The sequence below is a fragment of the Anarrhichthys ocellatus genome, unplaced genomic scaffold (assembly GCF_004355925.1).
Source record: "Anarrhichthys ocellatus isolate YVR2014 unplaced genomic scaffold, GSC_Weel_1.0 scaffold5, whole genome shotgun sequence".
Classification (NCBI taxonomy): domain Eukaryota; kingdom Metazoa; phylum Chordata; class Actinopteri; order Perciformes; family Anarhichadidae; genus Anarrhichthys; species Anarrhichthys ocellatus.
In genome coordinates this window covers 9547880-9563433 of record NW_022280035.1, presented here as the reverse complement: position 1 = coordinate 9563433, position 15554 = coordinate 9547880, and the positions used below count along the sequence as shown (strand labels likewise).

The window sequence follows — 15554 nt, the reverse complement described above, 5'->3', positions numbered from 1 at the left end:
AGAGAGAGAGAGAGAGAGAGAGAGAGAGAGAGAGAGAGAGAGAGAGAAAACAGCTGTGAGCTTGTGTGAGAGTGGGCCAAGGTAAAGTGGGCTCTGGTGACGCGTAAAATGAGCTGGGATTTGGGGAATTGAAGTTCAGTCTTAGTGTGAAATTAAGTTTTCCCCCTTCATTAATCACTTTAATATCAAACCCCAAGGAATTGACATACATATATGAAAACACATGTGATATTATGTCATTCACATATTATGATGAGTGACCAACAAAGAAAAAGGTGCTTTTATGCAGGTATTCAGCCATCTGCTTCTGCATATCTTTTGGAGCGACTGTGTACTTACTGGATAATTTATTGAGTTTTCTATGCATGTGGGTGGGTGCCCGTGTGCATAGTATGCAGGCTTGCACATGTCTCTGTTTCTGTGTGCTAAAGTGCAGCCTGGATATGGCGATGGTAGCCTCTGATTGTTGTCCTAGAGTCAGAGCACCGTGCAGGAGAGAGATTAGCAGCATCAGCTCGTTCATGTGATGCGGCACAGCAGAGGGGTGAGGGGGGGGGGGAGAGAGACGGATTGAGTTACCACAGACCATACAATATGTGTCACCACTGCTTGTCTTCAACACAGTTGAAAGGACTTTTTGCAATGGACACATGCAGCATTAGCAGCCTGATATATGTCTTTCAAGGCGAAAAGTAAAATTTGTGACTGGGCTGTAGTTTCATACATCGGCAGACAGTTATTTTGGCTTAGAAGCACCGTATGGTGCTCAAGTGACAACGACTGGCTGCAGGGCAGCTTTAAAGAGTGACTGTATACTGTACAACACACTGAGCCTCACCCTCCTAAGCTGTCAGTCATTTAGCGCGGTTGAATACACTATTGCTAACTAACTGAAAAAGAATAAAACAATCATCCATCTAACAGTGAACAGTAAGGTTTCAGCTGGAGACTGCCCCAACCAGTCTTTTCGCCTGTATTTGCAATGCGAAATTGACTCCAATACAGAGGATGTATACAATGGAGGTGAATGGAATGGAGTTTGTGGTGCTCATGGTGTGAAAAAACAATGTTTAAAAAAAATCAGCAGTGCCTCTTTCCAATGTGTTTTTTTTTTTTTAGAAAGACACATTGCTGTTGAGTTTGTAATGTGTCCATTAATGCATTTTTCTGTGACCAGCACCAATAAAAGTCTTTTCACCATTGCATAGAGGTGGCAGCAGAAATATCAGAGGTGGACATTTCAAGGCCTAGGCAAATTTAACCCAAATTTTCTGCAAGAGGAAAAAATGTTTTCTGTAATTCGTAGGACCGATCCTTATATGAACAATTTACAACCCCATATTGTAGCAGCTAAGCCGGCTGGTAAAATGTTTTGAAACCACTGTTAAAATATGGAACCACTTCATTGTTAGTTGTGTAATTTGAGCTGAAGCCCACATATTATAGGTGAGCACTGCAGAATTCTCCCTGGTGAAATGAGTACATGCGAATGGTAAATCAGGCCACTATCCAGGTGCACAAACCAGCAAATAGAACAATCCTCAGGGAAAAGGGAAAAGAACATTATTTTGTGCTCGACAGCAGAGTCAGGCCAAAACATACAATTCCTGGAAGATGGTGTCACTGCTCAGCAGGAGATGAGCAGCTAGAAGACATGAACAGTTACTCCAGCCCAGTGTTACATCCCAATACAAGCCACCTCCTCCAAAGCAGAAACGTCCCAAGACTTGTGTGGTACTTCTCAGGTGACAAGGACTAAATGTAATAAATTAAAATAATTTACATAAAGCAACTCTATATGTTGTAGGTTTATATATTAGAATAATATTTGACCTTAAGTTGCCATGAAGCCCGTTGAAGAAGCTTTCCTGTCCCCTCTCCTGGGAAATGGTGGTTCTGGATGTATGTCAGTTGGCTTTCCTGTGATGTTGATGTGATGTGAAGAGGCTAGCTTCAGGCTAATTAGGCCTGGTTTGCTCTGGCCTGCCTGACTGAACATAGCGCTGCAGACAGCCTGTGGTCATCTCGACCCTCTTCGCCTCTCACAGACCACACAAACGTGATTGCAAACACAAACACTTCGGCTCAGGGCATGGGAACTCGTTGCTTTCCTTATGCCTCGGTGAAGTGTGTAAAATCTGTCAGTTCTGGGCCAGTTTCATGGAAAAGGATTTAGTGGAGCTGCAGACAAAAATATACTGATTTTAAAAGAAAAGACTTAAGAACTGTGTTTAGGGAGGATTTTTAGCAATGTAGTCAGCCATTCATTTATATAATTAGCAAAGGAAGTGGGTGCAGAGAAGAAGATGGATGAAAGAGGAAAGCAGGAGATATACCAACTCCAATAGAGAAGCTGCAGGGATCAAGTAAAGGGAGAATGGACAAGGAGAAAATTGGTGAAGAGACCAGTCAAGCCAGTTCAGGTTTGAGCCGCCGCTGACCTGTCAGCTTTAACAACCCACCACTACCAGCCAGGAACCAGGATTGGCTTTAAACCTGGATTTTCTGTTCCTCCAACACACAGCAGTTATCAGTCATCAGTGGGATTATCGCTCTGATTTTCATACGGTTATGGTCGCTGTAATTCGGCTTCTGAGTCATCAGCCCGTCACTTTGATTGGCTACAGAATATGTTACTCGAGGCTGCAATTAATAAGCAGTGCTGTTGGGTGAGGGACACAAGTTTATTTGAGAAAATGTGAAACTTGTGATTGTGGGGTCGTTGTCACGCAGAACAGTTCTGAAGAGAAATAATTGTATCTAACAGGACGTTATGGTAACACGTATTGAGGTGCGTCTTCCCATTGTAGGATTTATTTAATTATTTTCATTCTTTCTTCCCTTCCCTCTCTGTGTCTGATCCAATCTCAGACATATGCGAAACAGAAGCACATTTGGACGGCTGCACCGGAGCTTTTGAAGACGATCTTGATACTCCAAACTGTGGCATGCAAATGAAATTGGCAGCAAAGGCACCACTTCGGCAGCATTTCAAAGGCACACAGACGGTTCAGTGTTATGGTTGTGAACATAGTGTTGATTCTATTATATGGAGATAAAGATGAAACAGTGAGTGTTTCCCCTGATGAATTTGATTTTATTCAAGCATTCCCTGGCTTCTTAATGTCAGTAGCTCTTCGCTGTCCCTGCTGCTCGTTGCTCCACCTGTCTTTAATAACCCCAGACTCCATTATGATTATGATGAATCAAACCCTCTTCTCTTTAATCACTCCAATTGCTATCAAAAATCCCTTCCACTTAAGCTCTTATTTTAAATCCATATTAAACCAAATGATTCCCTTCTGCCCACCTGCAGCTGTTTAAATTTGTACAGCATTTCACACCGCTCTCTGACCTCCCACTTCAGTATTACTTTCCTGTGCTCTCTCTGTTCATCCATTATCCTATTTCTCTACTTTCTACCTTCACTTTTCACCCTTCACATCCATCCACCTTCCCTTTCTTCCACATCCTACCTGTCTTTGCATCTCTTGAATCTCTTTGCACCGACACAGTGTTTGCTCTCCCTATCTTTTCTCTCTCTTTTTGTCTCCCTTTATCGGTCTTTTCCCCTTCTCATGTGTTTGTCTCTGTTTGGTTGCGTCTTTGCCTTGGGATGGAGGCAATCAAGCAATGTGGCCATAATTCTAACAAGATAACAATCAATGTTCACATTCAGTGTCCTCTCTCGATGTCCTTTTTTCGTATTCGATTCACCCTCGAGTTCACCCTTATCAAATGTTTTGGTACGAAGCAGTAAAAATATTCCTCTCTGTTTGGTGATGTCCTGCAGTTTTTCAGATGATTGCCTAAATCTAAAAGCTGCCGCCTCAGTGTCTGATGTTGTCCCTATTTCTCCTCCTACCGTGATCCCTCTCCCCTCGCTCAGCTCCTTGTGTGTTGCTGTACAGGAGCAGCTGAGAGCATGCGTCTAAGCAGGTTGGCATAACATTAGAGGGGGCATGCTATTTGATATGGCGGTAATCTGCTGTTAAATCCCCCAAGAGTGAAACACAGTCGCCTACAGCTTTGCAGAGATTTCAAAAATGGTTTTCTTTTCTTCTTACTCTTTTTTTCTGTAGTGGTATACCTCCTCACTTAGATCAGCTCTGCATATATGTGTGTGTGTGGCATGCATTGGTGTGGAATTAGCAAGACTTAATGTCACTGTCCCCGGTTATGGTGCCGGTTAAGTTAAGCACCCTAGAATTGCAGAATAATGTGATTTAGTGTGGGGCAGATACAGAGGGCAGTGGCGTGTCATCGATGCTTTGTGTGTGGCTGGTAAAAGTGGAAGGTGGCTGATAATTCTCTTGGCTGAGCTGATTGGTTTTGTTTCTATGTAGATCAGTTTGGAGAAGCAAGTCCTTCTAATATTCCACTTTTGAACCACTGATTTCTTTGTAGCGTTTCTTATGTTGTAATTTTAGCACTGCTACTTTTGGTTACTCTATATACACAACACCTATTACATGTCTTTTCATCCTGGAACAGGAATCCCTTCTAGTATGTAGTGCTTCTTAACAATTCTTTCATTTCTTTCCTGTTAAACTCTTTTTTTTGTGAAGTTTTCCTTATCGAAGATCGACTGTAGATTGTGTCAGATGCTGTAAACAGCCTACTAAGGCCAACTTATGATTTTAGTTTGTATAAATAAACTGCTTTTTTTAGCTTCTGCATTTCCAAAAAATGACCCAAATACAATAATGCTTCCATAAGTATGTTTAAAAGACTAAATTGTTGATATTATCTTGATCTATTTTTGTCCATTACCTTGCTTTGCCTGAGAAATATTACTGTAGGTAGGACTATGTCCATGCTATAAACTATAATCTATTGATTGCAAAGTTAAATTATTAAAACACATTGTTTACATTTAACAGTTTATTTAACTGTCGCAGCAATTGTAACCTGAACATGAACGTGTGGTTTTCTTTCAGAAATACAAGGAGTTTGAGCGGGCCGTGCGAGTGCAGGAGATTGACGGGCTGCGTCTGGTGAAGAGGCTGGCAGAGGACATGGAGGAGATGTTTCACAAGAAAGCCCAGGCAATGAAGGTACTCGTTGCTTCCAGATTGTTCATCCATCACACGAAACCTAAACCTTGCTTAGAATTAAGCAAAACATTTTAAATACAAACCAACTACTATAAAAGCACAAGGAAATATGAAGATTTTATTTTATTTAGAATATATTTCTAATATTTCACAGACACTGCAGAACATAGCACATAACAATAACTGTGTAATCACAAAAATAGAAGTAACAATAGACTCAGTTGCATTGGCGGAGTTGCGGAGCTCAGTGAAATCACTTGCTGACCCTATTTGATGTCTGAAGAAGTGCTGTAGTGTCACATTGCTTGAGTGGAACCAGACGCATATTGCATTTTCTGTGTGTATGTGTGAGAGAGATATGTGAAAGACCGGGTGCTGTGGGTGGGGTGACAGACAGAGAGAGACTGTGAGCCACTGTCACTTTATTGATCCGCTCAGACCAACCATCAGTATCTAAGAGGCCACTTTAAGACAAAGCTCGAAACTGAAACTAAAATTGTGTAGTTTTGATTTTTGTACGTCTTTATCCCTTGTTTTGTTCAATGTGTGTGTATGTGGACTGGATAGACTGTAGTGTTAGTATTCTCTGGTGACCAAATACTGTGCTTAAGTAAGTTCTAGGTACTTAATACTTTAGCAAAGGATTGTATTTTTTACTCTCGAGCATTTATTTGACAGTTAATGGTTACCTTGCAGATTGAGACATATTATCTACTCATTAAATACGCATTTTATATTAAATTTAAGTATTATTAAGTAGAATTAAAATACTAAATTATGGTGCATCAGACATAATAATAATCCAATAATTATATGATCAAATAACCCCTGAAAGAGAGCATTCTGCATAATGAGTACTCTTACGTTTTTAAACAAATTCTGTTGATAGTCCTTTTTGGAATGCCTTACTTTCACTCATTTTAGTGTATTTGTTATTGTGGAATTTTCTTAGATGAAAGATCTGAACACTTTATTCACAACTTTTGTCACATGTATACATGTGTTGTATGAACACAATTGTGTGTGAGCATGTCTGGATATGTGTGATCTTGTCAATGTTGTAATAGGTGCAGTTCAGGATGTGTCCACGGTGCACTGCCTCTCTAGCTCCAGGTGATAGATGTTATCAGGACAACATGGTGCTGTTAACACAAATTGGATTTCCCTCTGAGAGTCTGGTCCAAGGATACAAGCTGAAAGGAAAGCGAGGGAGGAGAGAGAGGGACACAGATAGTGACAAACCATTTCCTTGCTTTAGCTTTGCTTATGCCTGTTATTATTCGTCCGGTGCCTTTGCCCACTTGGATTGCATGACCATGTTTCACTCCCTTTGACAGCATTCACATTTCCACCAGTCCACATGCACAGCTGTTGTCACCAAGCAGAGAAGCTGAAGTATTTCATGCTAATATGAGTCATCTGGCATTTCAAAAATATGACTCCTACTCTTATACAGTGATTGCTGGCATGAATGCAAGATTCTAATTGAATATTGTTACTGGTTATGTATTAACTCCTGTAATAGAAAATGGAGCACTTAATCAGTTTTGTAATAATAATGATCATTTGTTTGGGAATTCAAGCATCGCCTTTTGCTGTCCAAACCAGGATTAACTGTATTTCATTTACGTTAGTCATTTTTACATTACAGAGAGATATATGTCTTGTCAACCTGTTGCAACTGTCCGATAAACTTTGAGTCTGTGCTGTGAGATTAGATCTGTTGAATCTGAAAACATAGTGTGTGTGCCATCTTCTCAAGAGTGTGTTAAGTCCCTGGAGGTAAGAGGACTCGGTTGGCTAATGGCTTCTCTAAAGCCGCCTGGCCGCGTGCTGGATGCCTGATAATTGTACATCTCAGTGGGGTTATTTGTGCCGGTGTGTGTTCATATGTGTGTGGAGTAAAAGTTAGGGGGGTTGATGAGACGGAATACCGGTCAGATGTTGATGGAATTGCACTCTAGCAAAGACAGATGAAAGCCGAGGGAGGAACAGGAAGAATAACTGTTATGTGGAAGAAAATTGAAGAAAGTGGAGTGAAGAAAAGGGCTGCATGCACACGGAAGAGGATTTAACCCCTCCTCTGCTGCTATCGTGATTGCACTTCACCTCCACCTTTCTCATTTTCAACGCTAACAGTTGGCCTTGTGATGGATTGTTAGTCGCAAACATACAATGGAAGTGTCCATGAGTCCTTTTCCCTCTTTTTCTTCATCTTTCTCCAATTTCCCTCTGCTTTTATTACCCAAACTCTCATCTGTCTGGCCTAGTGAGCAGTCTCACTGCTGCCTTAAGCATCCCTCGCTCCTTTGTCTGTCTCCCCCCCTCTCTACTCCGCCTCTTCCCATCTCTCTGCTTTTTGCTAAAGTATATGTGGTGCTTCAGCGATTCAATTTCCGTGCAGGCGCTCTCCTCCTGTCCGTCAACGTGGCTTTATCTTCCCATCTCCACGTCGATTCACCCTTTTTATCGCACACCACCACCTGCTGAGAGACAGCAGCCTCTGCTGCTGTAAAAGGGTTCACCTGTACATACGTGTACTAGTTGATGTCATTCTTTTCAAGTGTGTTGGGTTGAGAGTCGTTCTGTGCTTTCATTCTTGTGCCTTAAGATAATGGCTTTAATTTGGAAAGAGGGAGATGGTATAGTAGAGAAATATGTTTATAAGTTAAATTGATGTAGGTTTTGTGTGTGATATTGTGCGTATGTGTGTGTGTGAGAGAGAGTGACAGAATGTATCCATTTAGAATTGGTCTTTGATTGTCTTCATGTCTCTTTCCTCTCTCCCTTATCATCTCCACATGCTTGTTGCAAACGCAGACTGCTGAAAATAAAACTTTGGGCGAGAGCAGTTGTGTGTTTAGGTTGCTTCAGCCAATTGAATTGCAGCTCCATTATTATAGATAAAATGGCCAATGAAACTATGTTTCAAAGTAAAGATTTGCTTGTGAAGGGTGTTGTGTGTGTGTGTCCTTGTTTGTAACTTTGACAGGAATGTATGTTTATCCTGGCCTCAGCTGCATCTCAGCTTGCCATTGTTTAATTACTATTACCTTCATCAGTTCCTGAGTTGTTCTCCTCTCCTCTCCTCTCCTCTCCTCAAAATGGTGGCAACAATAGACGTTTAAATAAAAAGTGAACATGTTGTTATCAAAGTTGAAAGGCGTGGAGCTATTGTAATGCCCTCTTTGAAGTCAAGCACGGCTGTGTTTAAATGCACTTCAAAGCAGAGTAGATGCCTCGCTGCCAGGGCTGTTTCTCCTGTAATGGCATTCGGCCTCTGCACGCTTTGTACCTGCTGATATCATTTACCTGTGGCAGCTACGCCTCTGTAGTCCTCAACATGATTACCAGTGTAGTGCAGGCTGCATGTGTATACTTTAAAAATAAAAGGTGCACACAGGACTTTAAATGGCATCCCCTGCCAGCAAAACCTCCTTTGAAATTGAATTTTTACTTGCTGACATGTACGGGGAATTTTGAACACAAAGCATTTCAACAATGTGGCACTACTCGTCCGTTGCAGCAGATGATTTGAATTTGGATGGTTCCTCTTAACATTGCAATTTAATTACTGAACACATTGCTAAAAAGAAGTCAGACAGAGCATGCAGCATCAGTGAAGAGACAATGAAGATTAATGGCAAAACCCAAACTGTTGTATATTATCAATATATATATGAGACTGACATGGTATATGAGAGCTAAACTTGCTTATCCAGGAATTTCCCATCATGTGTGGCGTACTGTAGAGTATAGTTCTGATAAGGATTTTAAATGGCTCTGCTGCCTTGGCCTGCCCTTTCCTTCTGTCTGCCTTCCTCCCTGACATTCCACACTGTAACGCTGAGCTGACAGCACTGCTCCCCTCATTTCCCTAATTGTATTAGCTGTCCTCAGTCTCAGATCATTGCCATGTCTCTGTGCGTGTTCGTCTGTCTGTGTGAGTGTCTGTTAAGAGTGATGGCTTCTAATGACAAGGCAGAGCCAGCCAGTAGACGTCAGGACAGCGATCTCCTCCTCTCCGGTTGTTTTTCTGTCACTAAGAAGTCACAGTGAGAGAGATGTTGTTTTCTAATGAAATGGGGATGTAGACAGGATGGATGGGAAAGGTAAATTTAAAGAAGAGTCAAAAGTTCAGTCAAGCAGGCATGTATACATACAGTGTATAGTGCATGTATGTACATAATGACATTGGGTATGGCTTAATTGTTTATCGTCATATTTTCTCTCTGCTCCTCTAGGTGAGTGTACAGTTTTGTTTAGTGTGTGTGTTTGTGTGTGTGTGTGTGTGTGTGTGTGTGTGTGTGTGTGTGTGTGTGTGTGTGTATATATATATATATATATATATACACACACACATATATATTCTTAAATGAAAACATTCAAGGTGAAAAAGAAAACGTTCAGTCTAGGCATAAAATGAAAGTGTGAAGAACGAGTAAATGTGAGACAGAGGAGAATGGGATGGCAGGGCGCTGGTTCAGGCCCTTCATTTTCCCTTTGTATTCCCTGTCAGTCAGCAGAACTGTTGAGAACTTGTCAAGTATTGATTATTGGGACTTGGTGTTTCAAACCACACACTACTACCCTCCCTCTCTCTGTCTTTCCCTTTGTGCCTGTCTGTCCACCATGATCCGTGTACTTGGCTGCTACCCAATGTAAATGTGCAAAACAGAGGAAGCAAAGTGTCACAGAGCACTTTTCCATTTTGTTGATGCTGCAACTCTTCCCTGGCTGCTTTGACAATATTAATTGCTGTCCCCAGTGCTATTGATGGGCTGACCCGAGCCAATCCCACTCAGCCCAGCTCAGGTCTCAACGGATCAGACCTCTGGCAGAACACAGGACATGCACTGATCCAGTAGTCCAAGGCTTAGTTAGCATTTCCTCTCACAACCTAGGAACAGCTATACATCTTACCAAGCAGAAGCATGCCAAATTATTCAAGTGCATCAGCTTAGCACATGTTTATATAAGGTCGCACATAGCTATTTTTGGTACAAACATGTCCAACTGCTATCTACACATGCAAACAGAGCTGATAAATATAGCTCATCTATATTTATTTGGGTTGCTGTTGGCAAGTTGTGTATTAAATAGCAACTCTGCTCGATAGAGCAACATGTTCAGGTCATGTTCTCATCAAATTATAACCCAGAAAGATAATTACATGGAAAAGAGGAAAACGTTGAACCCAAAGTACAAATGCATGCTGAACCAACAGCACACAGCACCTCTGGGAATGTTTTTAATGCGAGTTCGGACTTGAGTTGACTGTGGTCTTGTTCTTGGATACCTCGGGAGAACATTCAGATTCAGGCCACTGCCCTCCCCTCCTCCTGGTGGAGGGAATGTGTTGAGGCAAGCCTTAATGTACTGCTTTAAAAAAAAAGTCCAACACTTCCGCTACCAGTCAATAATGTATATGACCCCCCCGTCCACCCCTCCTCTGCTTCTCTGACAGCAGTTGTTAGCATAGCTCAGCTGTATGACAGCTTTCGCTAACTTTCACGGCTTTAGTGTTGCATTCATAATGGATGGACATTTGTTAAGGTCAGTTGCTTCAACCGTCAGGAAACTCCACAGCAAGTACAGCGCAAGAACAATGAGCCAATCACGTTGACAGCTTAATGAGGGGGATCGTTTATGAACTTTTGAAAGTGTAAACAAGCTGAATCTTTTGTCAGGCAGATCATAATCACAGGATGTCAGATAATGAAAGGGGGTAGATGAGTCCAAATGTCAGAGAAATTGACTGGGTGGGTGGAAGGAGGCAGAATAAAAATGATGGAATTGAAACGGAAATTGTGTTTAATCGAAAGGGAAGAGATTGCTTCAACGTATACTACTAGGAAACTGGGGAAACATTAGGAAAGTCAGATGGGTCTAAACCGGCCAGAACCAAAGATCTGATCAAAATATATATTTTGACCATGGCATATTAGTCTTGACTGTAGCAAAACACACAGCTATCTTGTCATTAATGACATAAATGTCTTCCATACATCTACTACCTTCTGTTAGGTCAAAATGACTTATCTTGATGCTAATTTCCCATTGATATGCATACTTTTCTTTGTTAATATGCTTCATCTTAGCCAACCTGACAGCTCTAAAGGACCATAAAAAGTGCTGGAAAAGCAACAGGGGGCTAGTTATTGTTATGAACTTGTTCACACAACACATTGTTTCGTGTGGTTAAAAAAAAATCAGCAAATAAAATGAGCCTGAGGTAATTTAGAGATAATGGATCCTGACCCGGACCAGACCAGTCGGGTCTGGTCTAATCAAGTTTGTGCTGAGAATCAAAGCTCTGTAGTGATGATGGAGACCAGCAGAAACGCATCAGGGATCTGTAATCAGGTAGAGATTCCAGACTTCTCTTCTAACAAATCTAATCCAGTCACCACAGCAAGTCTTGTCAGCGCTGTGTATTCAGCTTTTACCCTTGTCAGCTGCAGTGAAGGCTTGTGAATGTGGACATTTGTGTATGAACGTGTTTTTAGGGAGACAACAGGGCCTGCCTCTCTGACTGTGCCAGTTTAATTATTGCTGTCATCTCATACCAAGCCCTCGCCTCGACAGAATGACTTGAGAGAAAAGTAATTTCCTCTCTCTTTTGAAACTGCATCATATACTTTGGCAGGACCACCTATTGACAAAAAGACGTGGCAGGCTCATTTGAATATATGCGAGACACACGCACACAAACGCATGCAGACAGACCGCACACACGTTTGCGTACGCCCACAGTGACACAACGTACACACAAAGACAAACACATCACCTGGAGTGTTCATCCTGGTGATATGCTGGAATTGAAATTCACAGGAGTGAGCAGTACCTACTTATCTCTAATCTGTTTTTCCGATTGAAAAGCTCCCTCCTACTATGCAAGTTATTTTTACCCCTAGAGCTTTAACTCCCATCATCCTGCATGGTAAGTAAGACTACATGAATAACATGCCAAAAGAGATTATTCACAGGTGGGAATCAAGTGTTCAATAGAAATGAAATTAACATTGTCATCATGTATGATGACAATGTAATATTGTGTAATTGTTAAAGCCAGTTGTTTTTCCTATATACACATATGGAATATTAATAGACTCAATTTTAAATCACAACAGAGGGAAATTACACATTTTCTAATGAGACATTTTTTCAGACCAACTTACAACTGCTTATTGAGAGAAGTTATTTAGTTAACAACTAACCACAATTTCTCTATAAATAAATGTATGATCAAATTGACACATCTCCTCTAGACATTCCTACTGAATTTCTGATCCTCCGGCTCCGCGACTACTTCACTCGGAGCAGCTATCAATTATGAGGTCACACTTCAGCAGGAACTATCTTATTAAAACCATACTTATTAGAAAAAAAACTACACTTACCTTATCAGCGTGTTGAAAAAAAATACTTAAAATGAGAGAAACCATCTTGTGTGTACTTTTTGTACTTTTAGTTTGGTCCATGTACTATCCGCTTACTTGGAAGGGGGCGGGGTTTATGACCTATAATGCTGCCAGTCACCAGGGGACAGTCAAGATGTTTTGACTTAATTGTTGAGGAGCTGTCATGTCGTCCATCTTTATATACACACACATACTGGACATGCATTCAATTCAATCAGATTCCATCACACACAGTGAAATATTTTCATACCCTTTCACTCAATGATTGACATTTGCAAAAGTGGCTGCATGACAGAACTGTTCAAAGGGCTAATATCCTAACACGTGTCAGTTGAGAATAACATTAACACTCAAGCACACGCAAACACACACCCACACCGTCACACACTCACAAATGCTGAAAAGTGTGATTCTATCGACAACGGCTTCACAGGCAGCGTCTGACATTTTGCTGGGAGTGTGAGGCTAAGCGTTCAGACCTTTAGAGAATGCTCTCATTCCTCCCTTGTCCTCCCTTTATTCCAGCGTCCCCATCTTGTTTGTTCCTAGAGCACGCTTTGTTGTGGATTTCCATTAGATGCACCTGCCTGAGGTTTTTTATGGTGCCTTTCAATGCCTGAATGCACACATGCTCTCACATAGGCATACGAGTTTGTGTTTCTAAAAAAGATCTGAAGAAGTCCAGGCCAGAGAGGACAAAGAGGTATTCGCTCTGTCATCTGCTTTTCTCTCTCAGCCAATCAGACCAGCGAGGAAGCAGAATGTATTCATAAACCTATAGCCGAACAGAACCAAACACAGATTGATATGCAACAATATTCAATGGCCAGGTGTGTTGCTATGGTGAAGAAACGGATTGGACGGGCTCTAGATTACAGTGTGCTCTTCCCAAAACAGCCTGCCTGCACACACAGCAGCAGCACAGCACGCACACACAGACTCACACATGGCTCAGCTGATATAAGCAGGCTGATTGCAGTAGTTTTACGGGTAAAGCCATTTGAATGGAAATGCGAAATGGAAGTGAATTACCAAAACTCATAGACACCAGGACCAGCTGTGAATGAGAGAAATTACTTGCTATGAGAACACACCATGCACATCCCAGATGGAAGTAGGAGGAAGTGCTTGTGTGTATGTGAGATGCCTGAAGCTGTTACTCAGGGCCCAAAAACCTTACATCAGGTCCTTCACCTTAAGCCTGTTTGTATTTGTGCTACATTCATTAATACCGTAGACTTTTTTAATTGGGTACAAACTCAATTTCCTCACAGACCACAGACATGAGTGACTGGCACAGTGACATCAACCCTCAATTTGTACTTAGCACAATTTATACTTCACATACCCTGATGATACATGTCACTGCCATACTTTGATCACTCAGTGACAACAACTCTGTCACAGCCTCTTAACACTCCATTTCCCTCTTCACACAATGGTGCCCAAAAAAACTACCTCAAGCTAAATAGTGACAAAACAAAAGAACTAGTCTCTGGCACATCAAACACCCCCAGCAGTGGACACGACCCCACTGCTGACACACCGTTTGTTTTGGTCAGTAATAAACAGTAAGGATCAGTAATAAAGATGCCTTGCTTCCAATATAGGCTCTTTGGATCCATTAATTTTCAAACCAACCACCTTTACCCTGCCTCACAGTCAAAAACCATAGACCTAGCTGTGCGCCACCTGTATCAAATTAGTCCTACACTTAAGTAGACTACCATGGCTACCCACAGCGCCATTCATTAGCCACCAAATGATGCCGACACCCACTTTCATCCACAGCAAGACAGTTGAATGTTCAACAGCTTCAAATACCAATGACTCATTATAGACAATAAACTCAGTTTGATAACACCACTGCTGTTCATAAACGATCCCAGCAAAGACTCCACGTCATATACGCAAACTCTCTACGAGAGCTCTCTGTTACCCCTCACCTCCTGTTGTTTTGCAAAAACATGGATGGCCCCTCCTCAATCTTTCAAACATGATCAACAAAGCCATAACACACCTGTGGCACTCGCAATAGCAATTGACTTTTTGGTCTTAAATACAGGACTTAAAAATGGTCAAGAGCTTGCTTTGAGTGGAGCTTTCTCCCTGAAGAAACTGCCTTGTTGACACTGTTTGGAAAGATCTAGACTAAGTGCATGTGGTGAATGTGCTTACAACTATGGGTTAGGATATGTAGGTATACAGTCTATGCGACCAAGTGTATTTTTGTCTGTTGTGTACCTTTTTATGTTGCTGTGTGGAATATATACAGGCTGTGAAAACCAATCTTCCACATATGCACACAAATTCACTATGAAATAGTCAATCAATTAGAGAAGCAACATGGAGGGGACAACAGCTGCATTTCATTGTGCTATCCTGTATTGTGTCATGACAATAAAACCGTAAAACAGAAAATAATCGATTATTTCATCGATTCAATCGATTCATCAAGCAAAGCTGCCAAACGATCACAGGCTCTGTCTTTTCAGTAATGTGGATTTGCTGCTTTTCGCTGTTTTATATAATTGTAAACTGTTAGTTGGACAAAATTATATATGTCACATTGGCCTCTGGAAATTTGTTTGTTTGTAATAATTTTTACTATTTTTTAAACATTTGTTAAAATAATCCATTAATAGTTTTGTCAGATTTTCCATGCTAAACAATTAACTGATTATTTAAATAACAAGTAACATTATCACTATTTGAAGCCCTAATATTCACCTTCACTTACATTTACACAACACACAATCAGTGTTTGCACTCATAACACGCAATCATGAATTTGTGTGAATACATTGATTTATTGAGTTATTTGTGCTTCTCCCACACCATCCATGAACTGTAACATGAAGGTTTACATTATGCTGTCATATTTCTCTCTCCTGTTTGCCACTGCACAACAGATGCAAGTCTTAAAGCAATGACAACCTTATGTTGAAAACTTACATTTCTCCCTAGTCATCTTTCATTTGAGAGTGATGACCATGATTGACTGTGCAAAAACGTTGACTCAAAGGCACACACACACACACACACACACACACACACACACACACACACACAC

The 15554-nt window shown here is 41.2% G+C and overlaps 1 protein-coding gene across 2 annotated transcripts in view; it reads left to right on the top strand.

Annotated features, from left to right (window-relative positions):
- Positions 1 to 15554, top strand: part of cacna2d3a (calcium channel, voltage-dependent, alpha 2/delta subunit 3a) — a 106181-nt gene that overhangs the window by 15197 nt on the left and 75430 nt on the right. For both annotated transcript variants that reach the window (XM_031845534.1, XM_031845533.1), the window contains exon 3: positions 4941 to 5057. In XM_031845534.1, coding sequence (XP_031701394.1) covers positions 4941 to 5057 — 117 coding nt within the window. The remainder of the gene's footprint in view (positions 1 to 4940; positions 5058 to 15554) is intronic.